The sequence below is a fragment of the Rhinoderma darwinii genome, chromosome 11 (assembly GCF_050947455.1).
Source record: "Rhinoderma darwinii isolate aRhiDar2 chromosome 11, aRhiDar2.hap1, whole genome shotgun sequence".
In the NCBI taxonomy this organism is placed as follows: Eukaryota; Metazoa; Chordata; class Amphibia; order Anura; family Rhinodermatidae; genus Rhinoderma; species Rhinoderma darwinii.
Window position 1 is genome coordinate 40,033,890 of NC_134697.1, and position 14,783 is coordinate 40,048,672.

The 14,783-nt window shown below is 44.2% G+C and overlaps 2 protein-coding genes across 2 annotated transcripts in view; both read left to right on the forward strand.

The window, feature by feature from the left end:
- Nucleotides 1-14,783, forward strand: part of RTKN2 (rhotekin 2) — a 73,959-nt gene that overhangs the window by 21,151 nt on the left and 38,025 nt on the right. The window lies entirely within an intron of this gene.
- LOC142662890 (uncharacterized) lies at nucleotides 12,146-14,092 on the forward strand. The gene is made up of 3 exons (XM_075841140.1): nucleotides 12,146-12,647; nucleotides 12,898-13,051; nucleotides 13,175-14,092. Exons 1-3 carry the CDS (start codon nucleotides 12,464-12,466, stop codon nucleotides 13,911-13,913), a joined length of 1,077 nt encoding a protein of 358 aa, XP_075697255.1. The 5' UTR covers nucleotides 12,146-12,463; the 3' UTR covers nucleotides 13,914-14,092.

The window sequence follows — 14,783 nt, forward strand, 5'->3', positions numbered from 1 at the left end:
CATGACAGCACTACAGGAGGTTGCCCTCTTGACCTCTGTAGTGACAGGAAGACAGAGAGGTTAAAAGGCCCCTCCCACCACCCACTTGCCAGTGTTCTTCCTGTACCCACAAGGGTCAGGAGCAGAGAGCGTCGCTCCTGTATTAGAGCAGGAAAGAAACTCGGGCAGGGGGCAAGATCGGGGGGTCCGTGCACTCCCCCTTCTCTTCCCCCTAAAGCCCAGGCTAACACCCCTCAAACGACGGGTCCCTTAGCTCCCTCCCTGAGACACCTACCGGAGGAATCCTAGGCAGGGTTCTGGTAGTGTGTGGGGGTTGGGGTTTCCCAAGCAGGCTTCGGCCGGGCCGCGGACCAGGCGGGGACCGGCAGCTCCATAGGCATGGACGCACCGGCAGGGATCCTCGCTGCACCGCATAGCAAGCCTCAGTCGCCGGCTATGGCGGCTGCACTCCAGGTACACGCTGGACGAATAGCCGACCGGAAATGACGTCGCACTACTTCCGGTCCGCGGCCATCTTGGAAGGCGGGAAATTCAAAACGCCCGCATTTAAAGGGACACGCACAGGTATGTAGTTAGAGCTGATAACTCTAACTTGGATTAATTTTTTGTGGATTGCATATTGCATTGCCTGTTACCTGTCGCGGTATGGAACTTCCTCGTCCTGATGGAACTCCAGATATGTCCCAGGGTCACGTGAGTCTCACCCTTGGGGAAGGGTATGACCCCTTATGTATGTACACCATACTTTACCTACCTTCTGTTTTCTCTAGGAAAAAGATTCCTCTCAGAGACAAACTGATAAAAAGAAGGTTAAAAAATGTGCGACTTGTGCAAAAAAATTGCCAGAGTCCCATAGAAAACAATTGTGTCAGGATTGTATTGCAAAAATACTAAAGGAGGAACAACCAACGTTCATGTCCGAACTTAGGACTATGATTCGTGAAGAAGTGGGTCAGTTAGTAGCCTCCCTCGCCCCTCCGCAAGAAACTCCCTCACACTCCCGGGCAAAAAGACCGCGGATTGAAGTGGATCAAAAATATTGGCCTCCTTCTCAGGGGTCGGACTCTGAGCAGGAGTGCTATTACCTATCGGAGGATGAGTTAGAAGAAAGAGAGGAACTCTTGCCTTCAACTTCTTCCACTCAAGAGAAAAATTTTTTCTTCTCTTCCGAGATGTCGGATACCTTAATTCAAGCAATACGGGAAACTATGGATATTACCGAAGAAGACCAACCACATACCATCCAGGATGAGATGTTTGGAGGTCTAACGGAAAAGAAAACAAGGGTTTTTCCGGTAAATGAAAATCTTAAAAGAATGGTGACAACTGAATGGGAAGATTCAGAAAAAAGGCTCTTCATTTCAAGAGATTTTAAAAACAGACTTCTCTTTGATCCAGAGGACACTAAGCCTTGGGATGAGATCCCAAAAGTAGATGTCCCAGTCGCCAGGGTTGCTAAAAAAAACGCAATCCCATTTGAAGATTCCTCTCAGTTGAGGGACGCCATGGACCGAAAGGCAGACGGACTACTGAAAAGAGCGTGGGAATCTTCCTCTGCCTTGATCTCAACTAATATCGCGGCCACATCAGTATCAAGAGCAATGTTTATATTGCTAAACCAGCTAGAGACCCATTTGATGATGAAGACATCACGACAAGATCTATTAGAATCTCTACCCTTACTAAAGATGGCAACCGGATTCTTGGTAGACGCTTCAGCGGAATCTATTAGATTTGCTGCCAGGAATGGGGCTCTCTCAAATACTGCTAGAAGAGTATTATGGCTCAAAATGTGGTCAGGAGATACGAAGTCCAAAAACAAGTTGTGTTCTATCCCATTTACAGGGTCTCTGATGTTCGGTCCTCTCCTTGATAACATGCTGGAGAGTGCAACAGATAGGAAAAAGGGGTTTCCTGAAGAGAAACCAAAAAAACCCCCTCAGTTTGGAAGATTTCGCCAACAGAGGGATCCTACCTCACAGAACTACAGCGGGAAAGGGAAGTCCGGTCGCTGGAGTTACCCCAAAGGAAAAAGGGGTCGAGGATATCTCCTTAACCCAAATAATTCATTCCAGCCCTCCAAAGCAATGACGCCAAGAGCGTGGGGGGAAGACTCCTACATTTTTATCCCAAATGGTCGAGAATAAGCCAGAACCCCTGGGTTCTAAAGATAATAGAAGAAGGATACAAAATAGAATTTTCCTCCAGAGAAATTCCTAATAACCCAGTACCAAGCAAAAGATCTGCATCAGATCCTTATCCAGGATGTCCAGAAACTACTCAGATTGAGAGCCATTTCTCCAGTTCCCCACAACGAAATATGCAAAGGCCACTATTCAAAAATCTTCTTGGTCAAAAAACCAAACGGTTCCTACAGGACAATAATCAACCTGAAGGTCCTAAACAAATGGGTGAATTATCGGAAATTCAAGATGGAGTCTATCAGATCGACTATTCCTCTAATAAGGGAAGAGGCATCAATATGTACGATCGATTTAAAGGATGTGTATTATCACGTTCCTATCCACCCCGCATACCAGAGATTCCTCAGATTCGCAATTCAGGACGGTCCTTCCATTCTCCACTTCCAGTTTGTCTGCCTCCCCTTCTGCCTTTCCTCCGCCCCCAGAATTTTTACAAAAATTATGGCAGAGATCATGGCATTCATAAGAAATCAAGGTATAGTAATTATCCCATATCTAGACGACTTCTTGTTGACAGCAGATACTCCGGCTATCTTAGTCAGTCATCGGTCACAGGTTCTTTCCCTCCTACAAGAATTGGGATGGATAATCAACTTTCAGAAGTCGAGTCTTCCTCCCCAGAAACAGAAGGTCTTCTTAGGAGTACTGCTGGGCTCCTCCCTTCAGCATTCCTTCCTCCCAAGAGAGAAACAAATACTCCTACTGGCAGAAGTAAGAAAATTTTGGGGGAAAGACGCCTGTTCCATAAGGGAATGTATGCGGATGTTGGGAATGATGACGTCTTGCATCCAATCTATTCCATGGAGCCAATTTCACTCCAGACCCTTACAGAATCTGATCTTGTCCCGGTGGGATCGAAAACAAAACTCCCTGAATTTAAAAATTCAAATTTCCGAGACTGTGAAATCATCCCTCCTGTGGTGGCTCTGCACAAACAACATAGACAAGGGAGTCCCCTGGAGAACTTCTCCTTATGTAGTGATTACCACAGATGCCAGCAAACACGGCTGGGGGTCAGTAATCCAAGACCAACACTTTCAGGGCACATTGACTGTTCAAATGAAGATGATGTCCTCAAACTTCAAAGAACTAAGAGCCGTATGGGAGACACTTATAAGAGCTTCACCCACCATAAAAGGGAAGCATATAAGAATTTTATCGGACAACACGACAGCAGTGTCCTTTCTTCGCCATCAAGGGGGAACAAGACACACTCCTTCATGCCCTCTCTGCACAAATTTTCAGTTGGGCAGAAGAAAACGTCCGATCAGTCACGGCAGTCCACCTAAAAGGCTCAAAGAACCTATCAGCAGATTTCCTGAGTCGGGAAAAAGTAGACCCTGGAGAATGGTCCCTAAACAGGGAAGTCTTTCTGTCCCTAACCCGAAATTGGGGTTATCCACAAATAGACCTGTTTGCCACGAGGAAGAACACTCAAGTAGAGACATTCTTCTCCCTAAATCTCAGAGACAACCCATTGGGAGTAGATGCATTGTCCCAACCCTGGGACATGGATCTGGCCTATGCCTTTCCTCCGTTTCCTCTAATACCAATGGTATTAAGAGAAATCCAGGAAGATTTGACAAAGCTCATCATTATTCTTCCCTATTGGCCAAAAAGAAGTTGGTTTCCAATCGTACAATACCTAGCGTTGGAAGACCCTATCATGCTCCCAGTCAGGGAGAATCTTCTCTCCCAGGGTCCCTTAGGGTATGTGCACACACACTATTTACGTCCGTAATTGACGGACGTATTTCGGCCGCAAGTCCCAGACCGAACACAGTGCAGGGGGCCGGGCTCCTAGCATCATAGTTATGTACGATGCTAGGAGTCCCTGCTACTCCGTGGAACTGCTGTCCCGTACTGAAAACATGATTACAGTTGTCCTGCAGAGAGGCAGGGACTCCTAGCATCGTACATAACTATGATGCTAGGAGCCCGACTCCCTGCACTGTGTTCGGTCCGGGACTTGCGGCCGAAATACGTCCGTCAATTACGGACGTAAATAGTGTGTGTGCACATACCCTTATTCTTCCAGGTAATAGAAACTCTGAAATTGTCAGCCTGGATCCTGAAAGGCAGATCTTGAGGAACCACGGTCTGTCAGACGAGGTAATTTCAACTATCTTATCAAGTCATAAAGAAGTTACCTCTAAAATCTATCAAAAGATTTGGAAGAAATTCTGTTCCTGGCATGGAAACCCAGGACCAGACCCCTTTTCATGGAAACCCAGGACCAGACCCCTTTTCTCCCAACATTGCGAAAATCCTAGATTTCTTACAATCGGGATTCAAAAAAGGACTTAGCCCTAGTACCTTAAAAGTACAGATTTCAGCCTTAGGTAATTTTTTTTAACACTCCTCTGGCTGAACATCGGTGGATCAGAAGATTCACCCAAGCGGTCTCTAAACTGAAACCTTCCCTAAAGAAATCCGTTCCTATCTGGGATTTGAATGTGGTGTTAACGACTCTTTGTGAGCCCCCCTTTGAGCCGCTCGACGAAATTAGTATGCATTTTTTAACTCTAAAAGCTGCATTCTTAGTCGCTATTACTTCAGCAAGAAGGATTGGAGAAATCCAATCTCTGTCAGTCATAGAACCGTACCTAAAAGTACAAGAGGATAAGATCATCCTAAAGCTGGACCCTTCCTTTATTCCAAAGGTATCTATTGCTTTCCATAGAGAACAAGAAATAATTCTACCTTCCTTTTATCCAGATCCAAAAAACCAACAAGAAGAAAAATTCCATTGCCTGGATGTCAGGCGAACAATTCTTCAGTATCTGGATAGAACCTCCTCCTGGAGACAAGATAAAAATCTATTTGTCCTATTTGGGGGAAAGAATAGAGGAAAGAAAGCCTCAAAAGGCTCTCTAGCGAGATGGGTAAGAAGCCTACAAGTCCCAAGGACTATGTACCCCACAAGGCATCAGAGCCCATTCAACGAGGGCAGTTTCGGCATCCTGGGCAGAAAGAAGAGAAGCCTCTATGGACCAAATCTGCAGAGCTGCCACTTGGTCAAGCCATCATACGTTTTACAAACATTATAGGCTCGATGTTCTGTCCGATACAGATTTAAGTTTTGGACGGACAGTCCTTCAATCCACAGTCCCGCCCTGAGCATTATAATCTGGTATTGCTCCTGTAGTGCTGTCATGAGGGATGTACTGGAAAATAGCAATTAGACCTACCGGTAATTGTATTTCCAGGAATCCATCATGACAGCACCATTACATCCCTCCCTGATTGAATTCTGATTTGTGCATTTAACATGTCAGTTATTATCCCTAGAAATAAAATAGGGTTGCATCCATCCTGGTGTAGTAATTGAAAAACACTGGCAAGTGGGTGGTGGGAGGGGCTTTTTAACCTCCTCTGTCTTCCTGTCCCTACAGGGCAACCTCCTGTAGTGCTGTCATGATGGATTCCTGGAAATACAATTAGCGGTAGGTCTAATTGCTATTTTTTAGCACTTCTTGAATTGTTTTTTTTTTTTTTTATTAAAGAATGTTTTTCATTTTTAAGGTACTGCTTCTATTCATCCTGTATACATAGAAGCTGTATTGTTCTCTCAGCTGATGTCCGTTCAGTTCAGCTCAACTGACAGCTCTGCTGAGCATGGTTCTCTTATTCAATCTGTTGATCAACTTAGGCCCTGTTCACATCTGCGTCGGGGCATTCCGTTGTTCTGTTCCATCAGAGGAGCCGAACAAGGGAATGCCGGACGCAACACTTCCATTGTAACACTGACACCAGCGGCAGCAGATGGAACAGATTTGACTTTAATGGTTTCCGTCGGCTTTCCGTCAGTGTGTATGTGGTTTTGCCAGAAACTATAGCGCAGCATACTGCGCTATTGATTCCATTAATTTCTTCTGGATCTGCGACCGAGGCCCCTAACAGAGCCTCCAATGCAGATGTGAACAGCCCCTTAGAAGTGATTTATATTAGCTGTGTGTCAGACACACGGGACCTGCTCTCAGCCGAGCCGTCATTTCTGCTGAACTGACGGAATCTGCTGAGTGAGAAGTATACAGCTTCTATGTATACAGAATACATAGAAACTGTATCGTAATAACATTTTTAAATAAAAAACTATTTTTAAAGTGTACCTATACTTTCAAAAAACTTTTGACATTATAGTGACTTGTCAGAAATTTTGATCTGTGGGGGTCCAAACACTAGGACCCCCACCGATCGCTAAAACAAAGCAGCAGAAGCACTCAGGTGAGCTCTATGCTGTGTGCTGCTTGGCTTTCCAAAGAAATGAAGAGTCACAGCGCTGATCTAAGCGCTTCTGCCGCTTTGTTTTAGTGATTGGTGGGGTCCGAGCGCTGAGATCCCCACTGATCAAAACATCTGACATGTCACTTTAACGTCAATTTTTTTGAAAGCATAGGTACACTCCAAAATTACAAAAACATAGATTTAATGAAAAAAAAGTTTAAAGGTGTACATAGCCTTTAAGCAGTTGATATGAATGGTAACCATAGCGGAATGCCAATATAACCTATTTATCGAAGAAAAGGAGTGCAGCTATCTGCACCATGTCGAGGTTCAAATCTGTGTGTGTTTTCTGAATATGTTCCTTATTGTAACGGAAATGATTTGGCAGTGTATGTCCATGTTTCCGTCCTGGTTTTTTCATATCTTTTGTTCTGAAAATGTGCAGAACCTGCTTACAAACAACTGTTTCTTTGTTTTGGGGGCAGCAGGAAAATTTTGAGTCTGTTATTACAGCAATTATATATGTTTCCGTCTCCAGGGATACAAGCAGTAACTTTTTTTTTTTTTTTAAGACTCAAATGGGTCAAGGATTGAATAGCAAGATTATATAAAAATAGCTAAGTGCCGGCTGAGATGGTTATGCTAGCAATATATCAACATGTATCCTCTGAGACGCGTTGCATAATTACCTTTTTGTGGCTGGAATGATTGAAGTACTGGCTAAGTAGAAAAAAAAACTGAAACACGTTACTGTTGCGTTAGCAACGTCGGATTAGATCATTCATAATTCTGCCAGCAAATTTCCTAGCAGTCGATACAAGCCGGCAAGTTTTTCACACCTGTGATTTATCTGCAATAGAAGTACCAGCTCTGTCTTAATGGTCATAAAAAAAACACATCGGCATTAATTCACACCTTTTGGTAAATGCCAAGCAAGACCTGTTTTGCAGTCCCAGTTTAATCTCTCAGATGTAATTTAGTTTCCTGCAGTCAACAGGTAGTGAAAATGCTTTATGGGCTTTTAAATTGAGTATATCTTTTTTTATGCTGCACTTGTTCACCGAAATCTCTGGGGAAAACCCTGCCACAGCATTTTAAATGTTGGTATCTTACTGCTGGCAGCATTCTTGGGACTGAAGTTCTGCCTGTAATCTTTTAATCATTGGCACCTGGTTATGCAGTATATATTACGCTTTGTGAACGTTTTCCTGCCCAGTGAAATTTTAAGACTACAAGGTTTGCAAAAAGCATAAAAGAAAAAGTGCTGTATGGCCGTATCACCTGCAATATTCTCTTATTGGACAATTAAACTTCTGCACAGGATTACTTTATTGTAAATGAGTGGTTTGCACATAACAAATCTATCAAAAGTGTGTGTGTGTGTGTGTGTGTATGTGTATATATATATATATATACACACACACATACAGTTAGGTCCAGAATTATTTGGACAGTGACACAAGTTTTGTCATGTTAGCTGTTTAACAAAACACATTGAATATGGGCCTAAAGTGCAGACTCTCAGCTGTAATTTGACAGTATTAACATCCTAATTTGAGGAAGGGTTTAGAAATTACAGCTCTTTAATATGTAGCTGCCTCTTTTTCAAGGGACCAAAAGTAATTGGACAATTATCTCAAAAGCTATTTAATGGGCTATTCCCTCGTTAAGCAATGATCAATTAAGCAGGTAAATGGTCTGGAGTTGATTCCAGGTGTGGCATTTGCTTTTGGAAGCTGTTGCTGTGAACCCACAACATGAAGTCCAAGGAGCTCTCAATGCAAGTGAAACAGACCATTGTTAGGCTGAAAAAAATTAAGAAATCCATCAGAGACAGATTGCAAATGTTAGGAGTGGCCAAATCAACAGTTTGGTACATTCTTGAAGAAAAATAGCACACTGGTGATCTCGTGAACTCCAAAAGGTCTGGGCGTCCACAGAAGACAACAGTGGTGGGTGATCGCAGAATCCTTTCCTTTCCATGGTGAAGAAAAACCCCTTCACAACATCTACCCAAGTGAAGAACACTCTCCTGGAAGTAGGTGTATCAGTATCTAAGTCTACCATAAAGAGAAGACTTCATGAGAGCAAATACAGAGTGTTCACCACAAGGTGCAAACCATTAATCAGCCTCAAAAATAGAAAGGCCAGATTAGACTTTGCCAAACAACATCTAAAGAAGCCGCCCAATTCTGGAACAGCATGAAACGAAGATCAACCTGGACCAGAATGATGGAAGGATGAAGAATGTATGGAGAAGGCTTGGAACGGTTCATGATCCAAAGCACACCACATCCTCTGTAAAACATGGTGGAGGCAGTGTGATGGCATGGGCATGCATGGCTGCCAAAGGCACTGGGTCACTAGTGTGTATTGATGATGTGACTGAAGACAGAAGCAGCCGGATGAATTCTGACGTGTTCAGGGATTTACTTTCTGCTCAGATTCAACCAAATGCAGCAAGGTTGATTTGGTCGTCGCTTCACAGTAAAGATGGACAATGACCCAAAGCATACTGCGAAAGCAACCAGGAGTTTTTTAAGGCAAAGAAGTGGAATATTCTGCAATGGTCAAGTCAATCACCAGATCTCAACCCGATCGAGCTGCATTTCACTTACTTAAGACAAAACTTAAAGAGGCTCTGTCGCCACATTATAAGTGCCCTATCTCCTACATAAGGAGATGAGCGCTATAATGTAGATGACAGCAGTACTTTTTATTTAAAAAAAGCGATCTACTTTTACCACTTTATTAGTGATTTTAGATTTATGATAATGAGTTGCTTAATGCGCAAGTGGGCGTTTTTTTTTTAACTTTGCTCAGCGTCATACACTCCTCTGTACAATGCCCACTTGGGCTTATCAGCCTCATGCACTCCTCTCCATTCGTTTACTCAGCGCATAGGGATCCTGCTAGATCCTTATGTGCTGTCTTATACTAACACGTTAACAATACTGAAGTGTTTAGACAGTGAATAGACATTCCACGGGATGTCTATTCACAATCTCTGCACTTCGTTACTCTGTCTGTGGTAGTTACAGCAGAGGAAGCGTGATCTCGCGAGATTACACAGTAAATGTCAAGTTACAACGAGATTACGCTTCCTCTGCTGTAACTACCATAGAAACAGTAACGAAGTGCAGAGATTGAGAATGTCTATTCACTGTCTAAACACTTCAGTATTGTTAATGTGTTAGGCCCCATGCACACGACCATAAAAAAACCTCAGTTTTTGCGGTCCGCAAAAACGTACCCATTCACTTTCATTGAACGCGGACACGTTTCCGTAGCGCTACGGAAGGGTGTCCGTGTCGTGGAAATGTTCAGAAAATTATGGAACATGTCCGTTCTTTTGCGTTTTGCGGGCCGTGCTCCTGTACTTTATCACGGCCCGTGATTGCGGGCATGTGCATGGGGCCTTAGTATAAGACAGCACATAAGGATCTAGCAGGATCCCTATGCGCTGAGTAAATGAATGGAGAGGAGTGCATGACGCTGATTGGTCAGCATCATACACTCCCCTGTACAACGCCCACTTGGTCTAAAGTAAGAATACGCCCACTTGGGCATTAAGCAACTCATTAGCATAAATCTAAAATCGCTAATAAAGTGGTAAAAATAGATCTTTTTTTAAATAAAAAGCACTGCTGTCACCTACATTATAGCACCCATCTCCTTATGTAGGAGATGGGACACTTTTATAATGTGGTGACAGAGCCTCTTTAAAGCAGAAAGACCCACGAACAAGCAACAAGTGAAGACGCTGCAGTAAAGGCCGGGCAAAGCATCACAAAGGAGGAAACCGAGCGTTTGGTGATGTCCATGGGTTCCAGACTTCAGGCCGTCATTACCTGCAAAGGATTCTCTACAAAGTATTAAAAAAAACATTTTATTTATGGTAACGTTAATTTGTTCAATTACTTTTGAGCCCCTGGAATGAGGAGGCTTTGTATAAAAATGGTTGCAATTCCTAAACGTTTCACAGGATATTTTTGTTCAACCCCTTGAATTAAACCTGAAAGTCTACACTTCAATTGCATCTCAGTTGTTTCATTTCAAATGCAATGTGGTGGCAGCAGAGCCCAAATCATGAAGATTGTGTCACTGTCCAAATATGGACCCAAGTGTGTGTGTGTGTGTGTGTGTGTGTGTGTGTGTGTGTGTGTGTGTATATATATATATATATATATATATATATATATATATATATTAGTCCCCCTCCCAGAAAAGAAAAAGTAAATCTTGCTTCACTGTGTTTTAGGCTAAAATAATAATTAACTACATAAGCAAAATGATAGGGGCTGACTACCAACATCAACACACTACAAGAATCCCAATCTGTATGTATAAATGCAGGTTAGACTCTGTTCAGTCTGAGGTATACCTTTGGTAACCTTTCCAGATGTACACCTCAGACGGAAGGCTGTGATGTATGCCACTGTATTACCATTCAACAGCATAGGTCTCCTATTGGCAACAATGTTAAAAAAATATATAGAACACTCGTTATACTTTTAATTATTTATTTTTTTGCATTGGCCCACTGTATAGGAAAGCTCAGTCTTCTGTGTTTTTTTTTTTTTTTTTTTCCAATACAGTAGAAAAACAGTATGCCAGCCTTTTGGCTACGTTCAGGGTATGCGGTGGGAGCTTCTTGGCACATACTCCTGTGCACATGACCAGATAGAAATACACTTTAGGCTCTGTCTACGTCTGGAGAACATAATTTCAGAGGATGATTTGATTCTATGACCAGCTTTGTGCATATTACAGAGGTTGTATGGGATTAGAAAAAAATGGAGCCACTTGTCCATGGGCTGTGTCTGGTATTGCAGCTAACCCACAATAACTTTAGTGGAGCAGAGTTGCAATACCATACCTAATCTATGGACACGGGTGGCGTTGTTTCTGGGGGGTAGGACCCTTTTTTTTTTCTAATGATTCAAGTCTAAAAAAAAAAAATTTTACATTTCTGCAACAAATCTGCTGCTTGTGAATATATTTGTAAAAGGTTTCATGAATAAAATAATTCAGCTGTTGGAGATTTGTGAGGTGGATATTGGGGTATGTTCAGTCACAGGCCCTGACCATTGAAAAATCTGCAGGGAGTTTGCATCATTTAATCATTAAAAGACTCCAAAAAATTATTCAGACCTGTAAACTACTGTCACTTTTGCACTTTGACAGCATGTGACATGAGTGCGACTGCAAGAAGTAAATTTATCTACATTAAACCTAAACTCTGGTTGCAAATTGTGCATCAATCTCACACCAACACAATCCACAGCTTAGATACACAACGCTCTGCTACCACCTACCAAGTTTTGGGCCAATGCACCCACGTGCGTGCCCCAGAAGTAATTCAAAAATAAATAATATACGAAAACATGCAAAAAAAGTTACAAAATAAAAAGAAATACTAGAAGGGCATAAAACTTACAATCCGCAGTCTTTCCTGCTTCCTTAAAGGAACAGTGTCATGATTTTTTTTTTAATTTTTTTTATTAATTTGTGTTTTTTATTAAAATATTATATTGACTTTTTATTTAATTTTGCACACAGTTTTTTTTATTGACACATTGTACTGGGGCTGCCATGTTTTATTTAATCTTTTGTATGTGTCTCAACGACACAGACATAGGGGGGATTCAGACGAGCGCGATTTGCGCGCGTGCAGGCCGCGTATTTTCTGCGCATCACGCACAGCACTATAGAAGTCAATGAGGCAGTTCAAACGGTGCGTGATTCTTGCGCAGCGTTTGTTCGCTGCGTACTATACGCGACAGGTTCAAAAACTCTGCGTATTTCACGCATCACGCACCCATTGAAGTCAATGGGTGCGTGAAAATCACGCATGTCATACGCTGGCAGCAGCTGCGAACGCGCGTTTTTCACGCAGGACACGTTGTCTCAATGCAAATGAGTTTGAACTAACTAGTTGAAACCAGCAGAAAAGCAGGAAGTTGGTTAGACAGCAGGTTTTGCAAAAGAGGCCACACCGTTTGCAAAAGCACCACAAGCACTTTGCAGGCATGCCTCGGCAGATGGATGTTGGGAAGCTCATTCGGTTAGTTCAGGAGCGGCCGGAGGTCTGGAACACCCATGCGGAGTCGTACCATGACCGCACATTGAAGGAGGCAGCATGGGAGCAGATAGCAGAGGCGCTATTTGAGCAGGAGTGGGCCGACAGCCGCACCCGTGACCGGCTACAAATTGGTGAGTGGATATCTGTGTGTCGCCATTGATGTGTATAATGACATCCATATTGGATATTGCGTCCCTGCTGAATAATTGCCTGTCATTGCCAACGTTTCGGTTCAGTGCCATCTTTATATATAGTATCATCAACTTAGGCTTGTTCTTGTGTAGACGTGTGTTTAATAACACCAGTTTATACATGCACTGTCTGTGTGCGCACTCACATCTGCTGAGTTTAATCAATGATGTGTTCTTATTCATCATACAGTGGACGATGTAAAGAGACGGTGGCGCAGCTCGAGGGACCAGTTCCGTCGAGAACATGGATCCGGCGCCCGTAGCGGAGATGGTGGTCCCCAAAAACGGCGCTACATGTACTACGACCAGCTGTTGTTCCTGCGGGAAATAATGGACATGCGACCGTAAGTACTCGTTGTTGTCCCTTTGTGGCCACGTCACCCTCCAAACATGTTACATACCCCAAAACGCCTTGGTGTTTGCACATGACATTTGTTTCCTCAACTGACGTGTCCCCTATATTATAGAACTAGCGACACTCTGGATGCTTCAGAAGAGGAGGCACGGCCCCAGTGTAGCCAGGCGTCCGAAGCCGCTGCTCCCCTGGTCGCCCTCACCCCGGAGGCCACTAGAGAGGATCCTGGTCCAGTCGCCTCAGCGCCTGAAGCAGGACAACCGGACCAAGTAGCACCTAGACAAGCAGCACCCCGCCGCAGACGTCCTGGTAACCCACCCGCAGCTGCACAGGTGGACGCCCGTGTTCTGGAGTACCTGCGCCGTGCAGCCGATGAGGACCAGCACGATTTTTTTTGCCGGAGCATGGCACCTTTGATGCGGCGGGTACCAGAGGATAGGTTGGTGCGGCTGCAAATAAATATGCTGTCTTTAATCGACTGTGCGACACCCCCGCTAAGTCCAGGCCGGTGCTTTACTTCTCTGGAGCACTGGCGTAGTGTATATATGCCCTCAGCGCGTGCCCATGTGCCAAGGCCCTCCCAACCTGCCCCCGTCTTCTCGCAGATGGCGCAATACCCTCCTGCCCCAAGATACCTCTCCCCTGCCCCAATGCCTGGGCCAGTCCATCACTTTCCTCAATACTCCATACCTGGGCCAAGTTTACAGGCTCACATGCAGCCTCAGGGTTACCACCCGCAGTATCAACCCCAATATGCTGTGCAGGAACAGGCTCCTCAGGGCCGGGTACAGCAGAGTGGTGCGGAACGGTCGGGTTACAGCTCGCCGACCCATGCCTATCAGAATCTTTAGGGGCTCTTTTTTTCTACCGACACATGTTAGAAATCGATGACATGCTAGGAATTTGTTGTATATGCATCATGTTGGTGCACCTTTTTGTTCGGGTATGTTTTCCCGCCTCTGTATTTATTTGGCTGATATGGCGAGTATGTGCCACAAACATGACTACTACTAAAGTTCGATATTTTGAAGTTCTGTGTGGACAATCCTTTTGTTACCTTGCACACCTTTTCTACTGCCTCTACCGCTAGGAGGTGCTGTTGCCTTAGAGGTTGTGACGGTATTAGATTTCTCCACCACATCTTTGAGGTCTTCGTTGTTCGGAAGGGGTTTGGAATACCAGGAACTCAGCTGTAATTAGTATAGTTAGTGTTTGGCCAGAACTAACTTTACTCCCCCCGAAACGCTCACATACATATAGGGCAGGAAATACATAGTTTCCACAAGAGGATGTGATGTCCATGCATTCCTGCCGTCTAAAAAGGGTATTCCAAGCGCCTACCGAGCTTTAAGCTCGCAACCCACGTCAAGGGGCCTCAAGTTTTGCGAGTCCCTAACCCTCCCCCACACCCCCCCCCACCAAAAAAGGCCTTGAGGGATAAACAGACGTTCTCTCAAATAAGATTAACTTCACCACAACTCAAATGGCAGCGTTCTGGCAGGTCACTTCTCAAGCCTGCCTGGCAAAATACTCGGCAAATTGGTGGCGCACTCGCTGCCCACATGTCGGTGGCCGGCCAGGCCGAGCAGCCTGGCTCAGGCTGGTGGTGGGTGCAGATGTTCCCATATATTCCACATCATGAGCGGCATCATTGATGCGGGTAAAGTTGTGCAGCACAACACAGGCTTTGATCACGCATGTGACATTTGACGGCGACAATT

What these genes read in the sequence shown, in the direction of transcription:
- LOC142662890 (XM_075841140.1), top strand. Translation starts at nt 12,464, where the DNA reads ATGCCTCGGCAGATGGATGTTGGGAAGCTCATTCGGTTAGTTCAGGAG. An exon ending in CCGTGACCGGCTACAAATTG is followed by an intron (nt 12,648 to 12,897) that starts GTGAGTGGATAT and finishes TTCATCATACAG; the next exon opens with TGGACGATGTAAAGAGACGG. An exon ending in GAAATAATGGACATGCGACC is followed by an intron (nt 13,052 to 13,174) that starts GTAAGTACTCGT and finishes CCTATATTATAG; the next exon opens with AACTAGCGACACTCTGGATG.